This window comes from Schistocerca piceifrons, chromosome 2 (assembly GCF_021461385.2).
Source record: "Schistocerca piceifrons isolate TAMUIC-IGC-003096 chromosome 2, iqSchPice1.1, whole genome shotgun sequence".
Lineage (NCBI taxonomy): Eukaryota > Metazoa > Arthropoda > Insecta > Orthoptera > Acrididae > Schistocerca > Schistocerca piceifrons.
The window spans coordinates 238,865,633-238,883,028 of NC_060139.1; the positions used below are offsets into that span (position 1 = coordinate 238,865,633).

The 17,396-nt window shown below is 40.8% G+C and overlaps 1 protein-coding gene across 2 annotated transcripts in view; it reads right to left on the reverse strand.

The window, feature by feature from the left end:
• Nucleotides 1–1,526: 1,526 nt before the first annotated feature.
• The window catches only part of LOC124777659 (very-long-chain (3R)-3-hydroxyacyl-CoA dehydratase 2), a 77,753-nt gene continuing 61,883 nt past the window's right edge, over nucleotides 1,527–17,396 (reverse strand). For both annotated transcript variants that reach the window (XM_047253140.1, XM_047253141.1), the window contains one exon: nucleotides 1,527–1,756. In XM_047253140.1, coding sequence (XP_047109096.1) covers nucleotides 1,677–1,756 — 80 coding nt within the window. In that variant the 3' untranslated portion in view covers nucleotides 1,527–1,676. The remainder of the gene's footprint in view (nucleotides 1,757–17,396) is intronic.

A 17,396-nucleotide genomic window follows, 5' to 3' on the forward strand; every position in this document is an offset into this window, starting at 1 on the left:
CTAAGAGAGGCAATTGGAAGCTGCATTATAAAGGATTTGCCACTCACTGACTGTACCCAGCCTGCAATGCCAGAATGAAGTGTGACTGCCTCTCAGTGTAAATGGAGAAATGTAATTAAAAGCAAGAATGTGTCGTTTCAACAACCAGTCTGTCACTGAGCCCCACCACTCAGCATCACACTTGGCCAGCTGGAAACTACATACTGAAGGCAGTCTGGACAGCAGGTATCACCTACAAGAGGTTCTAGGGCCCCAGGTACAGTTCTTCCATTAAGTAATTTCACAATTCATATTTCAGTAGGACAATGTACTACCACAAGTGACACAGAAAGTATTGTTTACATGGTCTGTAAATGTGCCTATCATGTTGCCATTCCAAGATGCTTAGGGATTGGTTGGCTGGCAATTTGGATGTCATGGCCCTCCAGTAAGCACTGTTGATGCTTTGTAGACTAAAGTGTGGGAATAATGTTATGTTCTGGCATAACCACAAGCACCGGAATGAAGATGAAGAATGCAAGAGCAGAGAAGGTGGTGAGACGTCGTTGGCCAAAGGCGCACTGACTAGGACCACACCATGCCAGGAACGCCCTCCAGCCAAAGAGAATTAAGTGCTGCTCCTGCTAGCCTCAGCTGGCCATATTAGCACAGTACTAGGAGAGCACTACAATAGCAGTGACGTGTGATCCATACCAACTGCTTCCATGGACCTTGTATACAGCAAAGGACTTTGATTGTTTGAATGTCACCCATCACTTGCAACACCATTGTAAGTTCAAAGATAAGTATTATCAATCTTCTTATTCATAATGAAACCTATTAACATGATTTGCTTGAATTGTTGTATAGCATTCTGAGAATGCAGATCCTTTAGGCACCCTATATGAGACGAGTGGGCAGGACCCCACATGTTCCCCAGGATCATGAACAGGTCCTATTTGATTCCATGTCATGTTGTTTAAAGGCTCTAATTGTTGCATATGGGGCTTCACACACCACACCAAATTCTGAGATTCTGGCATCTTAATCATTTGGGTGTTGTTGCAAACTTGATGTATGGCATAAAGTTCAGTTCAGCCCCATGACTCCTCCTTGGTGTTACAGTTTTTTTTTAATGTTAGTCTATAATGCATTGATAACATATTCAAACATGTCTTTATGCAAGGTCATTACAATCTGTTCTTGTCACTGTGTATATTATACATGTCTGAAGAAAAGGATACATATGGGCATGCTAGAATGTGATCTGGCATGGAAATACATGGAAAAATATCAATGTTTCTCCAGACATGGCAGCAATGAAAAACTTGGAACTTCCATATATTAAATTTAAACTCATAAATGCCATGAATGAGTCTACACCTTATATTATTTCAAAAATGGAAAATATTGCATTGCTATACAAATGAAGTAGGCAAACGATATCTAAAAGCACAACTTTAGAGTGCTATTATGGGATAGTGTGTGTTCAGACTGAAGAGGGCTTTAAAAGTACTGTGTGAATAATTCAGCCACAAAAACAAAGATTATAGTTTTACAACAGTTTTTATTTTTAGAACATCAATATAAAATATGTATAAAACAAGATTCTCTTACAAACCATACATATATATATATATTCCTTTGCCTTCAACACAATTATTTTCTTATTCAAACACCCTTTTCTCTCCCTTTATTTATTTTTCCTTCTTGGTGGAAGGACTTCCTAAAAACTTCCTTCTTTGAGAAACCATATGCAGGAACAATTGTGGGAATACTGCAAGCAAATGAAACTTTATGTTAAAGTGCTTATAAAATGTCATAAACTAAATCACACGAACATGTAAGTTTTATAATTTTTAATTCTATTAAAAAGTCTGTAAGAAGTAAAGTAGAAATCCACCCCAATGTTGCTTTTAGTGTGTGTGCACTTCTGAATTTCTAATGTGATACCTATGTCACCTCACAGACAGTGTTAAAATAAATAAAGGTTCAGAGGTACAATAGGTAGTCTTGGTGACATGGGAATACCCTTGAGTTATGGACAATATGCTGTGTATGAGGTAGCAACCAAAGTAAGTAATTGCAACTGTCAAATTGCACAAATCATGTGAAGGATGATTTGGCCTGAACAAATATGTAATAAGTATGAGAACAAATATGCGGTATGCTGTGAGGGGTATTCATCTCAGTTCTTAGAATTGTCTCATTTTAACTGTATATCTGGCCTAGAACAAGAGTTGGTTAGGAAGAGACACAAGGTGATAGTAAGTCAAGTGGAGTCAGTTTCACTTTGGCCTATTCATAATCAAAAGCACATTTAGGGTGTCTTTACTAATACAAACTAGAATTGTTATGAAATATACAGCAAATCTTCAGTGCATCATATATTAAGTGTTTCCATTCGTGGATGGCATGTGGATAGGAAAGCATTTATTTAATTTTAGTATCCCCCCCAACAGTGTCAGCTTTTTTCTCAAGTGTCTGCCAATACTGATTTATAAGAAACGATAAGTTAAACACATGATCATCTGTGCTGTCAACTTGTGTGTGTGTGTGTGTGTGTGGGGGGGGGGGGGGGGGGGGATATCCATTGTTAGTCTAATCTTACGTCAATTTCACAATCTGAGCAATATTCCACTCTGAAAACTTTGTTAGCCTTCAGACAAATTCTTTTTCTGTATTGTGACTTGAAACATATGTCCTTAAGCTAACCACATTTCCAGTCTCTTTTGTGTGTCTATCTGTGACTCAATATTTCTATTATTCAATGAGTTGTTACTTTTTCTCCCAAATTATTTACATTCTTCTCACATCTTCCATGCCATATTAATACTCTGTTATGCAACACACAACCGTTTCATAAGCAGTCTTATTCAGAGATGAACTGCACTTTTCGATCTAATACATCTGCTGTGTGCATAACCCAATATATGTTCATTCTCTTTTGCATGCTGAGGCATTCCCATTTGAATTGAACTTTGTGCCCAATATTTAACTTTCTTTTATCTTGCTGTCATATGTCACAAAATGTGTATTTACTTCAGTTCAAAATCATATCATTCAATACATTTACAGCTGTTTACCAGTCTTTACACAATGCTGAAATATTGTAAAAGCCAGGTTAATAGTGCACTTTTCCTCAGAATAGTCTCCCATAAACAATTATGTGGTCTTCAGAAATTCTGACAACTGTTTAATAGTAGATATAAACAGTAATGCAGACTGGTCTGAGTCACACTCAAAATTGAGGAGCATTTTTTCAAATCTTGATAAATACAACAGGTACAGTTTTTCATAAAATGAGTTTTCCTGTTTTCACCTAGATAGATATGTTTGAGCATTTGAATTTTTACACAACTACTACATCTCACTGACATTATTAAAAGTGTTGTAATGAAATACAAACAATAATGATAGAAATACAGTGGCATAATAAAATAACAGCAGTAATAACTATCTTCAGGTAGTTGTTTAGCTTGTCAATACTACATGAAGTATGAAATAAATTACACAAAAGTATTGCATGTTACAGTCACAGTGTTATTGTCAAGTTTTCCCTCTTACATTTATACGTTCCCTGTGTAGGACATCTTTGTAAAACTCCTTTGCATCCTCTCGAATTTCAAAATACTTTAGCAAGGCAGAAAATCTTTCTTCTTTTCTTTGCTTACCATATTTTGTTTTGGTAAAAGGGTGGATGGTAGTACTGATTTATGCATGATTTCTTTCATTTCAGGATGTCAACTTGTACTGGATCTCCGAAGAATGTAGCACTTAGTGACACATTAACAATTTTCTTTGTTTTCCTGTATGAGATGACATGCTGGCTGTTCATTTAGAATAACAGTTTGGCTTTTAGTACTCTCTGTGCACTATCTTTAAGATTTTTAACACAGTCCAGTCTGTATTTAGAACTTTGATGGTACCATGCTCTTCTAAAATACTGTAATATTCTTTAGAAGACCAGATGCTTTCTTTTTTCTGTAAGACTTCTCATTTCTACCAAACACACTGTCTGTAGACATGTAGCTAAAGCCATGAACAAGGAAGAAGAGATGAATGTTATTGAATTTTGAGCTGTTTTCCAAAAATTCTGTAAGCATCACTATCACACAGCTGTTTTTACTTTGGCTGCTGCAAGAATCTGAGAACAGGTGTATAGTATTGGCGCCATCAACTGGTATTTCTCATCAAGTCAGAAAGAAAGTCCAGCAAAGCCAAAGCAACTTCACTGCATCCTTTTGAAGATTCTGTCTCCAGCCAGGTGTAGAAAATAATGATTTCACTTTTTTGCTTCTTAGTATGGATTGTGTAACTGTACTTGTCCAACACAGAAAACCTCACTAATTAATAGTCTTGGAATACGCTGCTTTTGTTGCACATCAAAGCATACCTTAATGAAACTATCATCATCTTCCTTCTTTATATCAAAAAATGGTTTTGCACAAATTTTATGTAATCTGTGTCTAGTTTGTAGTTGACTCTTCTTCTGCAGACATGTTTCAGCTTTTATTTTCATTAAACCAAACTAACAAGTGGAACAAGTATTGGAATGAGGTGTCCTGAATAGTGGGTTGAAATGTTTGTCAAATATATGCTTGTATTTTGAAAAGGAACACTGTTTCAGTCCAAATTTTTTCAGAACCTCTTGAACATTTTATTGACTGTGAGATCTGAAGGCAAATAACCTCTCATAGACTTCCCCCTTTCATGGTGGCTGTCTCTGCATTTATATATTTTTTCATATCATTCTTAAAGGCAATAGTTACCTCCTTATGATCCTTTCCTGTTCTATAGCTCCTCGTCCTTTGTTGGCAATATTCTTTCTTTATGGAACCTGATTATTGGATAGTATAACCTATTCTTTGACAAGCCAGGTACTCCTTGGAATATGGCAGCACCAACAGGCACTACTTCACTCCTCCTTTCTCTGATGGTATACTTGAGTGTCACTGCTTTTTTTCCTTTTTGCTTTCTGGGTGTCCACTACTCTGCACTGAGGTGGAGAAATATTAATAAATCTTAACATAAACTTAGCTTGATCCATTTTATTCAATGATGTTATGTGATAATGAAAGTGGAAAATATCTTCATAGCAGAGTTCAGAAGCTTTGTATTCTTTCATTTCTGTAGCTTTAGAAGGCAAAACATCAAGTCCATTATTACATTTAATAATAAGTTCATTTTTACGTTCTTCTTTGCATTTTAGGTTGATGTAAGCTTTTCTTGAATTGGGATTTTCTCGCATCAGAACATTCTTTAACCTGTATGTCATTTTCAGAATCATCCACTCTAACTGCTATACTTCTTTGGAGGTGTACACGTGAGCATTGAGTGAACACTTGTGTAAAAGTAAGCTACAGGTGTTCTAATGGCAATGAAATCTGGTTGCAACACTATTCTCGCCATAAATATTGTTACAACAATGAGTAACGTCAATTAATGCAACCAATATATGCCATTATTGTTCACTGTTTTCTGCGGAAACAGAGCCAAGACGAGAGAGTAATTATTTTGCATTTCTTGACTGTTGCTGTAACTGTAAGAATGCATATATCATATTTCGCTAAAAACTTGTTATTTGAAGTGTTCATATACACGGCAGTAGTCGACTTTTGCAAAACTTGGTTCAGGAGTTGATGTGAAAGGTCAATATCATACCCAACTCAACTTTAAAATTTTTTTTTTTGCATAAATCAAGTTCTGAAAAAATGCTCCTCAGTTTATTTGCAAATAAGCATTTTTTTTAGTCGTATCTGCCAAGAAATCTTCTTTCCAACAAGCCATTTACTTTTGTCTGTTTTTCAATAACAAGTCTTTCTAGATCGACAATGTGAACATTTTTTCCCTCTACACATATGTACTTAAGCACTGAATGAAAAACTTTTCAAAATTTGAGAGCATAGGGCCAACCTTGTTATCTTAAGTGTGCAATACATATGAAATTATATGTAAATATCATTCACTCAATATTTTTGGAACCTTTCCTCAGAGCTGTGCAGAAGAAAAGCAATAAAGAAATACCTCCTGTCATTTATGTCCATATTATTTTAGTACTACGGCAACATTCATTTGTTTACTTCTACACTCATTTCTTTTTGAAAATTCAATTTTCCAATAGTATTTGTGAGTTATTTTTTAAATCTTGTAACAGTAATTTGTTATGATAATTAGTAGATTAGAATTTTTTGCAGTAGGACAGTTTCTGAGCTGTAATTCTCTAGTAAATATATACTGTTATTTCAAGGCTTTATGCTTTACCAAAAACTTTGATAACCTTTTTATTCAAGGTAGAGGAAAGTATTTTACTATACCACACATCTTTACTTTCCCCTTTGCCAACAAAAAATTGTTTCTAAAACCAATACAACTTAATATAAACAAAAAAAGTAAAAATAATCTTCTGCTGCTGCTGGAAGCAATTTCCATTCTCTCATACCACAACCCTTTTCCACAAACACTACAGACCCACTTTGTCAAAATTGTGCTGCACACAGTGAAAAACTGATAAGGTTTTTTACCTCCATGACTTCATAGTTGGTGTTTTTTAGTCAGCAACACACATTATTTCTCAATATTCCTTGGGTGACAGAAAATCACTACATACAGCTACATGTGTAAAGGAGGTAAAACTAAAACTGTATTCAGCGTAGTTCAGTGGAACAAGCTACGTCTCCTATCATGAATGGAGCAATGCACCATGAGGACTCATTTCAATCTGTCAACATGGATCCAACAGTCATCTAAGTTTCAAGTGTGAGCATTGTCACTTAACAGCAAGAAGGACTGCCAATATGGAAAGTTGTCAGTGAACTGGTGTACACTGCAGTGATTTCATGCCAACATTCAACCACAACTGTGAGACATAAAACATTGAAAATCTGCCTCTTAGTGGTCACCAGCAGTCAGAAACAACCAGGCAATAACCACTACCTACAAATTGTGGCTCTTACATAACCTGATGAGAATGCAACAGAACTGCAGGTGGTCTTTCTGGAGGCAACTAGAAGGGATGTGGCTATCCAAACAGTACACAACCATCTACACAAAGTGATTTCACTTCTTGAGTATACACTGCAAACAACAGAAGAAACTATGCAGCAGCATCATGTGTTAAAAATGTAGGCAAGGGAACAACTGAAATAAAGCCAGGTTCTATGGTGTTGGGTTCTCTTTACTGATAAGTGCAGGATTTATCCAATGATCATCAAAGACTGTGGAAGCAGCTAGGTACCAACATATGTTTCAGGTACGCAGTCCCTTAGCTATGTATGAGTACTATCTTAAATTAGCATCACACACACACACACACACACACACACACACACACACACACACACACACACACACACACACGCGCGCGCGCGCGCGCCTTGACCACACATGGCTACTGTTTAGGGTCTCTCTGACCCAACTGTGAGCTCTGTTCATTCGTCTGATGCAGACAGCAATCTGGGGTGGGTAATGAGTTTAACAAGGAGGCATGGGTCAGGTGAGGGACGATTATCACAGTAGCAAACAGGAAAGATGATGTGCTGCTATGGAGTGACATGATAGAAATGCTTGGTGCAGTGCCGGGAGGTTGTGCTATAGAAGGGGATAGGAGAGACATAGAAAAGGGGAAAGACTAGTAAGTGCAAGGAGGAAAGGAGGGCATTTGTAGTGCTGGAGCAGGAGCAGGAGCAGGGAAGGGGGTGAAGGAGAGGCACTAGTGAAAGTTGAGGCCAGGGGGTTTATGAGAATGAAGTTCCCACCTACGCAGTTCAGAAAAGCTGGTGTTGGTAGGAAGGATCCCGATGGCACAGGCTGTGATGCAGTCATTGAAGTGAAACACATCATGCTTGGCAGCATGTTCAGCAACTGGATGGTCCAGCTGTCACTTGACCACAGTTTGGTTGTGGCCATTCACGCAGACAGAGAGCCTGTTAGCTGTTATCTCCAAATAGAAAGTGGCACAGTGGGTGCAGCTTAGTTTTTGTATATCACATGGCTGCTTTCACAGGTAGCCTTGCATTGAATGGGGTAAGAGATGCCTCTGACAGGATTGGAGTATATGGTGGTGGGAGGACGTATTGGACAGGTTCTACTTTTAGGTCCATTTCAGGGATATGAGCCATGAGGCTAGGGGCTGGGACCAGGGTTAGTGTAGGGACGGACATTCCTCATTTCAGGAAACAACGAGAGGTAGCCAAAACCCTGCTGGAGAATGTGATTCAGTTGCTCCAGTCTTGAGTGGTTCTGAGTCTACATCTACATGTATACTCTGCAAACCATGGTGAGGTGCATAGCAGAGGGTACACCACTTTGTACAAGTTATTAGGGTTTCTTTCCATTTCATTCAAGTATGGAGCGGGGTGAAGACTGACAGACAGACTGTCTCTGCACAAGCAATAATTGTTTTAATCTTACCCTTAAAAATCCTATGCGAGTGCCCCATAGGGGGTTGTAGTAATTCGTAATGTCATCATTTGAAGCTGGTTCTTGAAACTTTGTTAATAGACTTTCTCAGGACATTTTATGTCTATATTCGAGAGTATGCCAGTTCAGTTCCTTCAGTATCTCTATGACGCTCTCCCACGGATCAAACATACCTGTGACCATTTGTGCTGCCCTTCTGTATATACATTCAACATCACCTGTTTGTCCTATCTGGTACAGGTCCACCCAGATACTTGAGCGATATTCTAAAGCAAGTACACAAGTGATTTGTAAGCAATCTCCTTTGTAGACTGACTGCACTTCCCCAGTATTCTAGCAATAAACCAATGTCTACCACCCACTTTACCTACAACTGAGACTGTGTGATTGTTCCATTTCACATCTCACCCAGGTATTTGAATGAGCTGGTTGTTTCCAACAGTGACTGATGTTATAGGATACTATGTTGTTTAAGTGCACAATTTTACATTTCTGAACATTTAAAGCAAGTTACCAATCTTTGCACCACTTTGAAATCTTAATTTCTGACTCAATATTTATGCAGCTTCTTTCAGACAGTACTTCATCATAGATAACTGCATCAGTTACAAAAAATCAGGTACTACCAGTATTGCCTGCAACGTCATTAATATATAACATGAACAACAAGAGTCTCAACACACTTCCCTGGACTACATCTGATGATAACTCTCCAACCAAGATAACATGCTGTGTCCTCCCTACCACAAAAGTCCTCAATCCAGTCACAAATTTCACTTGATACCCCATATGATAATATTTTTGACAGTAAGCTTATGTGTGGATTGAGTCTAATGCTTTTCAGAAGTCAAGAAATTCTGCATCTGCCTGACTGCCTTGATCCAAAGCTTTCAGTATATCTTGTGAGAAAGGTGCGAGCTGGGTTTCACATGACCAAAGTTTTCGGAATCCATGCTGTTTGGAATTGAGAAGATTAGTCTGTCCAAGGTACCTCATTATGTTTGAGCTCAGAATATGTTCTAAATTCTACAACAAATAAATGTCAACAATACTGGATGGTAGTTTTATGAATCACTTCTACTATCCTTCTTGTAGAAAAGTGTGACCTGTGCTGGGCACAGTTTTTTGTTCAAGGTATATATGATAGATTATAGTTGGAAAAGGGGATAACTCAGCTGCAAATTCTGTACAGAATTCCTTTGGGCCGTGGAGCTTAATTCAATTTTAACGATTTCAGCTGTTTCTCAACACTACTCAGTTCATTCACCTTTTCAGGTGGGGCAGATCTCTTGCTGAGTCACAAATATGCCCAACAAAAAGACTGTCACAAATAAGCTTTCAGCCAGCAAGGCCTTTGGAAAAAAAAAAACCACACACACACACACACACACACACACACACACACACACACACACACACAGACTGCAGTCTCTGGCAACTGAAGCCATAATGTGAGCAGAAGCACCAGTGCATGATAGGAATGGTGACTGGTTGGGGGTAAGGTGGAGGCTGGGTTGGGGACGGGGAAGGGGGAGAGGGATAGTAGGGTAAGGGTGGGGGACAGTGAAATGCTGCTGGGGAGGTGTAAGACTTTTAATTTTACTGATGAGTTGCAGGATTTTGCCCACTGGACTTAGAATAGCTTTCTGTTGCCCTCCCAATCTCTGCAATATTCTTGTCAAACCCTATGCTGCTTCTGCACCTATCTCCCTAACCTATGGCTTCAATCCCTGTGACTGTCCCCACTGCAAGACTTGCCCTATGCACCCTCCTACCACCACCTACAATAGCCCTGTAACTGGCAAAACACATACTATCAAAGGGAGAGCCACCTGCGAAACGACATGTCATGTAAACACTGTTCAGCCTTCTACATCTGCATGACTACCACCAAATTATCAATTATGATGAGTGGGCACAGGCAGAGGGTATATACTGGCAACGCACAATATTCTGTTGCAGAGCATGCTCTACAACATGACATTTGTGACCTTGGCGCCTGTTTCACCACACGTGCCATCTGGGTTCTTTCCCCAGACACCAGTTTCTCAGAACTCCGCAGGTGGGAACTAGCACTATGACATGTCTTTGGTTACCACCCACCATATCTTAATTTACATTAATTTCTTCTATCTCAACTTATCTTCATTGTAACTACTCTTTACTTCACCCCATTTTAGTTTTCTACGTCTTTTATTGTCTTTCCTTCTATTTTTCACCATCCCCTCCCACCTCTATTACGTACAATGCACTTAGCTTCTGACTCTTATTAAGTTGTGCATGATGTTTTAGTAGTAATCTCTGTCTTGTGTATTACCCTGTCGTCCACCTTTAAGCTCTCAGGTTTTCAAATATCATCCGATGCAGTCCCCAACAATCAGTCTTTCCTTCTCATCCCGTATGGTAAGTCTCCCCTGATCTGCAGTTCTGGGTGACTTTCCCAAAATCTACGCCTTTTCCTAGACCTCTGCAGTCCTTTTCCTTCACCCTTCTTCCTTCCCCTTCAACCCTTCTGCCTGAAGAAGGAGCCACTGGCTCCGAAAGCTTCCCAATCACAACAGTCTTTTTTTTGTGTGTTCTGACACCACTTGGTGAGTAGATTCTTTATCTACTCAGTCAAATAATTTGACTGAATATAAAGATTTTTCTCCTTTTTTTAGTTGTCCTTTGTCCTTTGTACTTTCATAATCATTGTTGCCACAACCACGTCCTGATCACTGATACCAGTTTCAATGTAGAAATCCAAAGAGGTAAGGTCTATTTGTGGCCATTAGATCCAATATATTCTCATTATGAGTGGTGTTACTATCTATTCTAGGCAGTTTCCAGAGAAGGCATTTAGTAATATTCCACAGGATGTCTTATAATGCCCACCAATAACAAAATTGTAATTTTCCCAATTAATTGTTGGATGATTAAAGTCTCCTCCGATGATTACAGTATGACTGCGGCACTTATGTACAAGTTAGCTGAGGTTACCCCTGAAGTTTTCTGTTACATCAGGAGATGAGCTGGTGAGCAATAGAAGGATCCAATTATCACTTTATGCCCACCTCTGATACTGAATCTTGCCCCAAACAATCTCAAATGTTGCTTCAATTTCTGTCTTGGTGGAGTTGAGTTTCTTCTTGTCTACTGCAACAAATACACCATCACCGTTTCTCGTTTGTATACCCTTTCGAAATGCACTCAAAAATCTCACTGTTATCAATTTCAGGTTTCAATGAATCATATGTGGTGTGCTCCTCGGTGTCTGACAATGGGTATGTGGGAGATGGTAGATGACTGAACAGACAAGAGACAGGAGATCTGTTTCTGGATCAAGGTTGGGAGGGTAATTTCACCCTGTTAAGGCCTCAGTGGGACTTTTGGCAAATTTGGACAGGGACTGCCCTTCACTATAGATGTGATAATCGTGGGTGGCTGAAATGGGTTGCAGCTGTGGAGGTACTGTTGGTGGTTGGCAGGTTAGGTGTAGACAGAGGTACTGATGTAGCCATTTTTGAGATGTAGCCATTTTTGAGATGAGGTCAATATTGAGGAAGGTGGCTTGTAGGGGTTGAGCAGGACCAGATGAAGTGAATGGGGGAGAAGGTGTTGAGGTTCTGGAGGAATGCAGTGCTTTCACCCTCAGTCCAAATCATGTAGAAGCCATAAATGAATCCGAACCAGGTGAGGAGTTTGGGATACTATGTGGTTAAGGATTCCTCTAGATTACCCATGAATAGGGTGGTGCCACATAGGTGCCCATTGCTGTATCATGAATTTGTCTGTACAGTGTAACATTAAAGGATAAGTAATTGTTTTTAAATATGTATGAGTTGTTGGTTTGCTGGGCCACTGAGAAAGGTAGTGTTCAATAGTGGCAAGGCCATGGGCATTGGGAATGTTGGTGTAAAGGGATGTGGTGTCAACAGTGATGAGTAGGGCATCAGGTATTAAAGGAACAGGAACTGTGGAGAGCTGATGGGGAAATGATTGGTATATTTTATATGGGAGGTAATAGGCGAAGGTGCTGGTCCACGAAACAGATATTCTGTGAGTAAGGGGCCACAATGGGGTGTCCTGGGTAGTTGAGATTATGGATTTGAGGATCCATGCAGAAGGTAGGAGTTTGGGAAGCAGTGGGAGTGAGGAGGGAGAGGGAGAGGGAGAGGGAGAGGGAGAGGCCTTTGTTGGCATGTAGGATTATAAGTTCGTGTTCAGTTTTTAGGCTGGAGGTGCAGATGTAAGGCTGGTTTCCATGTTCAGGGATTTGGGTAACGATAGTAAGGCAAGGTTCAATGTTAAAAAAAATCTGGAAAGTTAATAAGGGATGATTTGGGGGCAATGGGGATGGATCATGGTTTGATGGAGGAATGAACTGGGTCAGGCAAGTTTCAATATTGGTTTTGGATTGGTTGGATTGGTTGCATTGGTGAGAAAAAGTGTTACCACAGTAGGGACCGGGAGAAGGAGAGAAGGTCTTTAAGTCCAGGATGTCTGAATTTGGTATTGGGGCAAAGGGCAAGGCCTTTGGAAAGGACTGACACATCTGTAGGACTGAGGCTTTTGCAGGATTGGTTCATGACAGTGTTTTGCGTTTGTTTAGGTTTGGATACTGTATGGTGGTGGGAGGGAGTTTCTGAGGGTGTGGTAAATGGACTAAGTCTGTAAGACAGGATATCGGGGGTTGGGGGGGGGGGGGGGGAGGGAGAGGCAGTGGGAGTTTTTGTAGAGCTGGTGGACATTGGTAATGCAAGTTGGGAAACTCATCAGGTTGGAGAGTTTTTACAGGCTGCATTGTGCATGCTGCTCTAGTTCCTGGAGAATGAAAGTTTCAATCTGGAAGATGGGATGTAGGAATTTGGGAGTGCAGAATAGGAGAATTTTATGGATGGAGAAGAAATACTGCAAGGAGGTTTGGGCCTGATACATATGGTTTTGCAGGACTATTGTGGTGAGGGCTACAGACTGACTGAATTTGAACTGATAGAGGTCAGTGTGGGAGGAGTGTTCTCAGCCAGCAACTGATAATTTGATTGTCAGGCCATTTGTGGGGATTCCGTGAGCTAGGCAACAATGCAAGAACAGAATGTGGGACTGTATTCTAGCTGGGAATAGGGAAACTTTTCTGTATTGGTGCACATGCAACGACCAAGGATCCATAATTAAGGATTAAAAAATACATAAAAATGTGAGGAAAAACAAGAGCATAAAAAGCTGAAATGGATCAGATATGGGGCAAAAAAGGTGAGATCTGAGGGGGCAGAGCCGATGGTGAAAGATGAAAATGAACAAAATCAACAAGAAAACACAACACATCAACATGAAAAATAAATAAAATGACTACAATAGTGGGCTGTAGATCGTACAACTGATATATGTGAAGAAAGGGGGCATCAGGTGTAACTGGAGTGAGTGTGGTGGGCATTTTCTCCTTCTGAGGAAAGACTTTTTGTCCAAAAGCTATAAGTTTAGCAGTCTTTTCATTGTGTCTGTCTGTGACTCAATGCGTCCTCTATGGTTAGCAGCAATCTATCCGTAAATTAATTTTGTCTTGCATTAGATGGAAATTCTCTTACAAGTAGTAAGTGAAGTATAGGGCTGGTGTCTCTGATGCCTCTCACACTATCAGGGGTAATTTGAGGGCTATGCTGTATTGTGACTGGATCCTCCAGCTTGCTGTCCAGCACATCAGACAACATTTTGGAGTGCATTTGTCTTTCAAGATGATAATTCTCAAGACTATATCTCCCACATTATGAACACCTGCCTCCAGGAGGCAGAAATCAGCCAAATGAAAAATCTGCAGTATATGCTGACACAAATCAAAGTTAGTGTGCTTGAGACAAGTTGAGACTTGCAGTGCATCACTGCAGGAACTGAGTGACCTCACAAGTGCCATTATCAAAGGTTGAGTAGGTTAGTTCAGCAACATCTCATGTCAATTATAATCCAAGTGTGTTAACAATGGACAAGATGGAGCAACAACGTACGGAACGTAGCCTAGCTGCAGGTTTATATTTGAAAGATGTACACTTTCAAATTGATTGCCTTTCTTCTTATTTCACAGTAAAGTTACTTTTTTCCATAAAACTAAATCTTTAACTCCCTATTCTCCTTGAATTTAAGCCCACACACATTTGTCATATATCCAAGTGATGCAAAACCTTTTGAGTTGTGCACTTAAGTTAATTTATGACAATTGTTTGAAAAGGACAGATCACTGTTTACCATATAGGGGAGCACTGAGTCGCAGACAGCTGTACAATTTAGCTTTTGGTTACAAGGCCTCCTCCTGAACTAGAAGAAAAAAAAAAAGAGAGAAGAAGAATCCTACACACACACACACACACACACACACACACACACACACACACAAAAGACACTGTCTCTGACTCACATCTGCACCTGATGGAAGCAGAAAACCAGTGATGGGGGTAAGTAGGCAGCATGGGGTGGTGAAGGCGGGAGAAAGCAGCATTGGGTGGAGGAAGGTGTAACACAGCTTGTGGTAGCATGCAAGAATGTGGTGGGGACAGGGTAGGGCTGCTAGGTGTAGTTGGAAGATTTGGGGGGGGGGGGGGGGGGATAGTGGGAAAGGAGAGAAATAGAGAAGGGGAAAAGGTCTAGGGGATGTGTTGTGATGGAATAGAAGCCTGTGTTGTGCTGGAGTGGGAGCAGGAAGGGGATAGGCAGGTCGAGAACAGGGACTAGCAAAGGTTGATTCCAAGGGGGTTACGGGAACATAAGATACATTGCAGGGAGAGATCTTACCTGCGCAGTTCATAAAAGCTGGTGTTGATAGCAAGTGCTGAAGTGAAGCACGTGATGTTAGGCACCATATTCAGTGACTGGATGGATCAGTTGTCTCTTGGTCACAGTTTGTCAGTGGCCATTCATGCGGACAGACAACTTATTAGTCATCATATCCACGTAGAAAGTAGCGCGTTGGTTGCCGCTTAGTTTATAGATCACATGACCGCTTTTACAGGTAGCTTTGCCTTTGATGGAACAGGAGATGTCTCTGACCAGACTAGAGTAGGTGGTAGTGGGAGGATGTGCAGGACAGATATTGCATCTAGGTCTATTGCAGGGATATGAGCAATGAGATAAGAGTTTGGGGGCAAGAGTGGAGTAGGGATGGACAAAGATATTGCATAGTTTGGTGAGTGGTGGAATACTATTGTGGGAGGGGTGGGAAGGACAGTGAGTAGGATAGTCCTTGTTTCAGGGCACAACAAGAGGTAGGTGAAACCTTGGGATTATGGAAAGTGGTAGGTGACTGGAGAGACAAAGTGTGAGATATCTGTTTCTATGCAAGTTTGGATGGGTGATTTTGTCTGTGAATGTCTCATTAAGACCCTTGGTATATTTGGAGAGGGACTGCTCGTCACTGTAGATGAATAACTTGGCAGTATGGAAGAGACTTCTCAGTATAGAGTGGCTGGCAGATTTCCACAGTTCCTGTTCCTTTACCACACAGTGGCCTGCTCATAATTGTTGATGCCACCTACCTTTAAACTACCATCCCCAATGTCCATGGCCTCACTACTACTGAATACTACCTTTCTCCATGCCCGACTGACTCCAAACCTAAAACCTTTTTCCTAGTCACCACAATCAGCTATATCTTCACCTGCAATTACTTCTCCTTTGAAAACAACACTTACAAAGAAATCTGTGGTACAGCAAAGTGGACCCCATGACACCACCTATGGTAACCTATTCAAGGGCCTTCCAGAGGAATCCTTCATAACCATCCAAGTCCTCAACTAGTTCAGATTCAATGATGATATCTTTGTCATCTGGATTGAGGGTGAGGATACTGTTTTTTTTTTTTTTTTTTGTTTTTTTTTTTTTTTTTTGTGGTTTTAGGGCGCAAAACTTCTATGGTCATTAGCGCCCAGCCCGTGACGTAGAAAACAGGAAAAAAACGAAATTTAAAATCAGCAGCAATGGAAACATAGTCAGAAAATTGGAGAAACTAAAGGCAGAAGGAATGCTTAAAAGTCCACTATAGAAAGGGGTTGGTTGTCCACAAAAAAAAAGCTTCAAATGACTGACGTCATTTCACTGTCACTAATAAACTGTAGAACGCGGTCAGCTGAGCGCGTGTCATCTGCTAAAATCGACGATAGATCAGGCGATAGCTGTAGACGGGAGCGTAACGGATTAAAATAGGGGCATTCAATTAAAAGGTGTCTGACCGTCCACAGCTGAGAGCAGTGGGGACAGAGTGGGGGAGGATCACCGCTTAAAAGATGTCGATGACTAAAAAGACAGTGCCCTATCCGGAGTCGAGCTAAAATTACCTCCTCCCGACGACGCGTTCGGGAGGAAGAGGTCCAAGCGCAAGGAACGGCTTTCACTTCCCGCAATTTATTGTGGGGAAGTGTTGACCAATGCGCATGCCATAAATGAGTAACTTGGCGACATAAACCGCTCCGTAGATCGGTAAACGGAAGAGACTGAAGAGCTGGCCGAGGAAGAGAGACTGCAGCCTTGGCCGCTATATCGGCCGCCTCATTTCCACAGATACCAGCGTGTCCCGGGAGCCAGAGGAACGCCACTGAGACGCCCCCCAGGTGGAGCAAGCGCAGACAGTCCTGAATCCGGTGGACCAGAGGGTGCACAGGGTAAAGAGCTTGGAGACTTAGGAGAGAGCTGAGAGAATCTGAGCAGATTACGTACTGTATCCGCTGATGGCGGCGGATGTAGTGGACAGCCTGGAGAACAGCGTAAAGCTCTGCAGTATAAACCGAACACTGGTCGGGAAGCCGAAAGTGATTTGGGGTGTCGCCAACAATATAGGCACTCCCTACACCTAACGATGTTTTCGAGCCATCGGTGTAAATAAATGTGGCTTCCGTCATTTGTGCACACAGAGCAGCAAATGCCCGACGGTAAACAAGTGTAGGGGTACCATCTTTGGGAAATTGACATAGGTCTCTGAGCAAGTCGATCCGGGGACGGTGCCAAGGCGGTGCTGTACCCCAAGTTGTCAAGAAGGT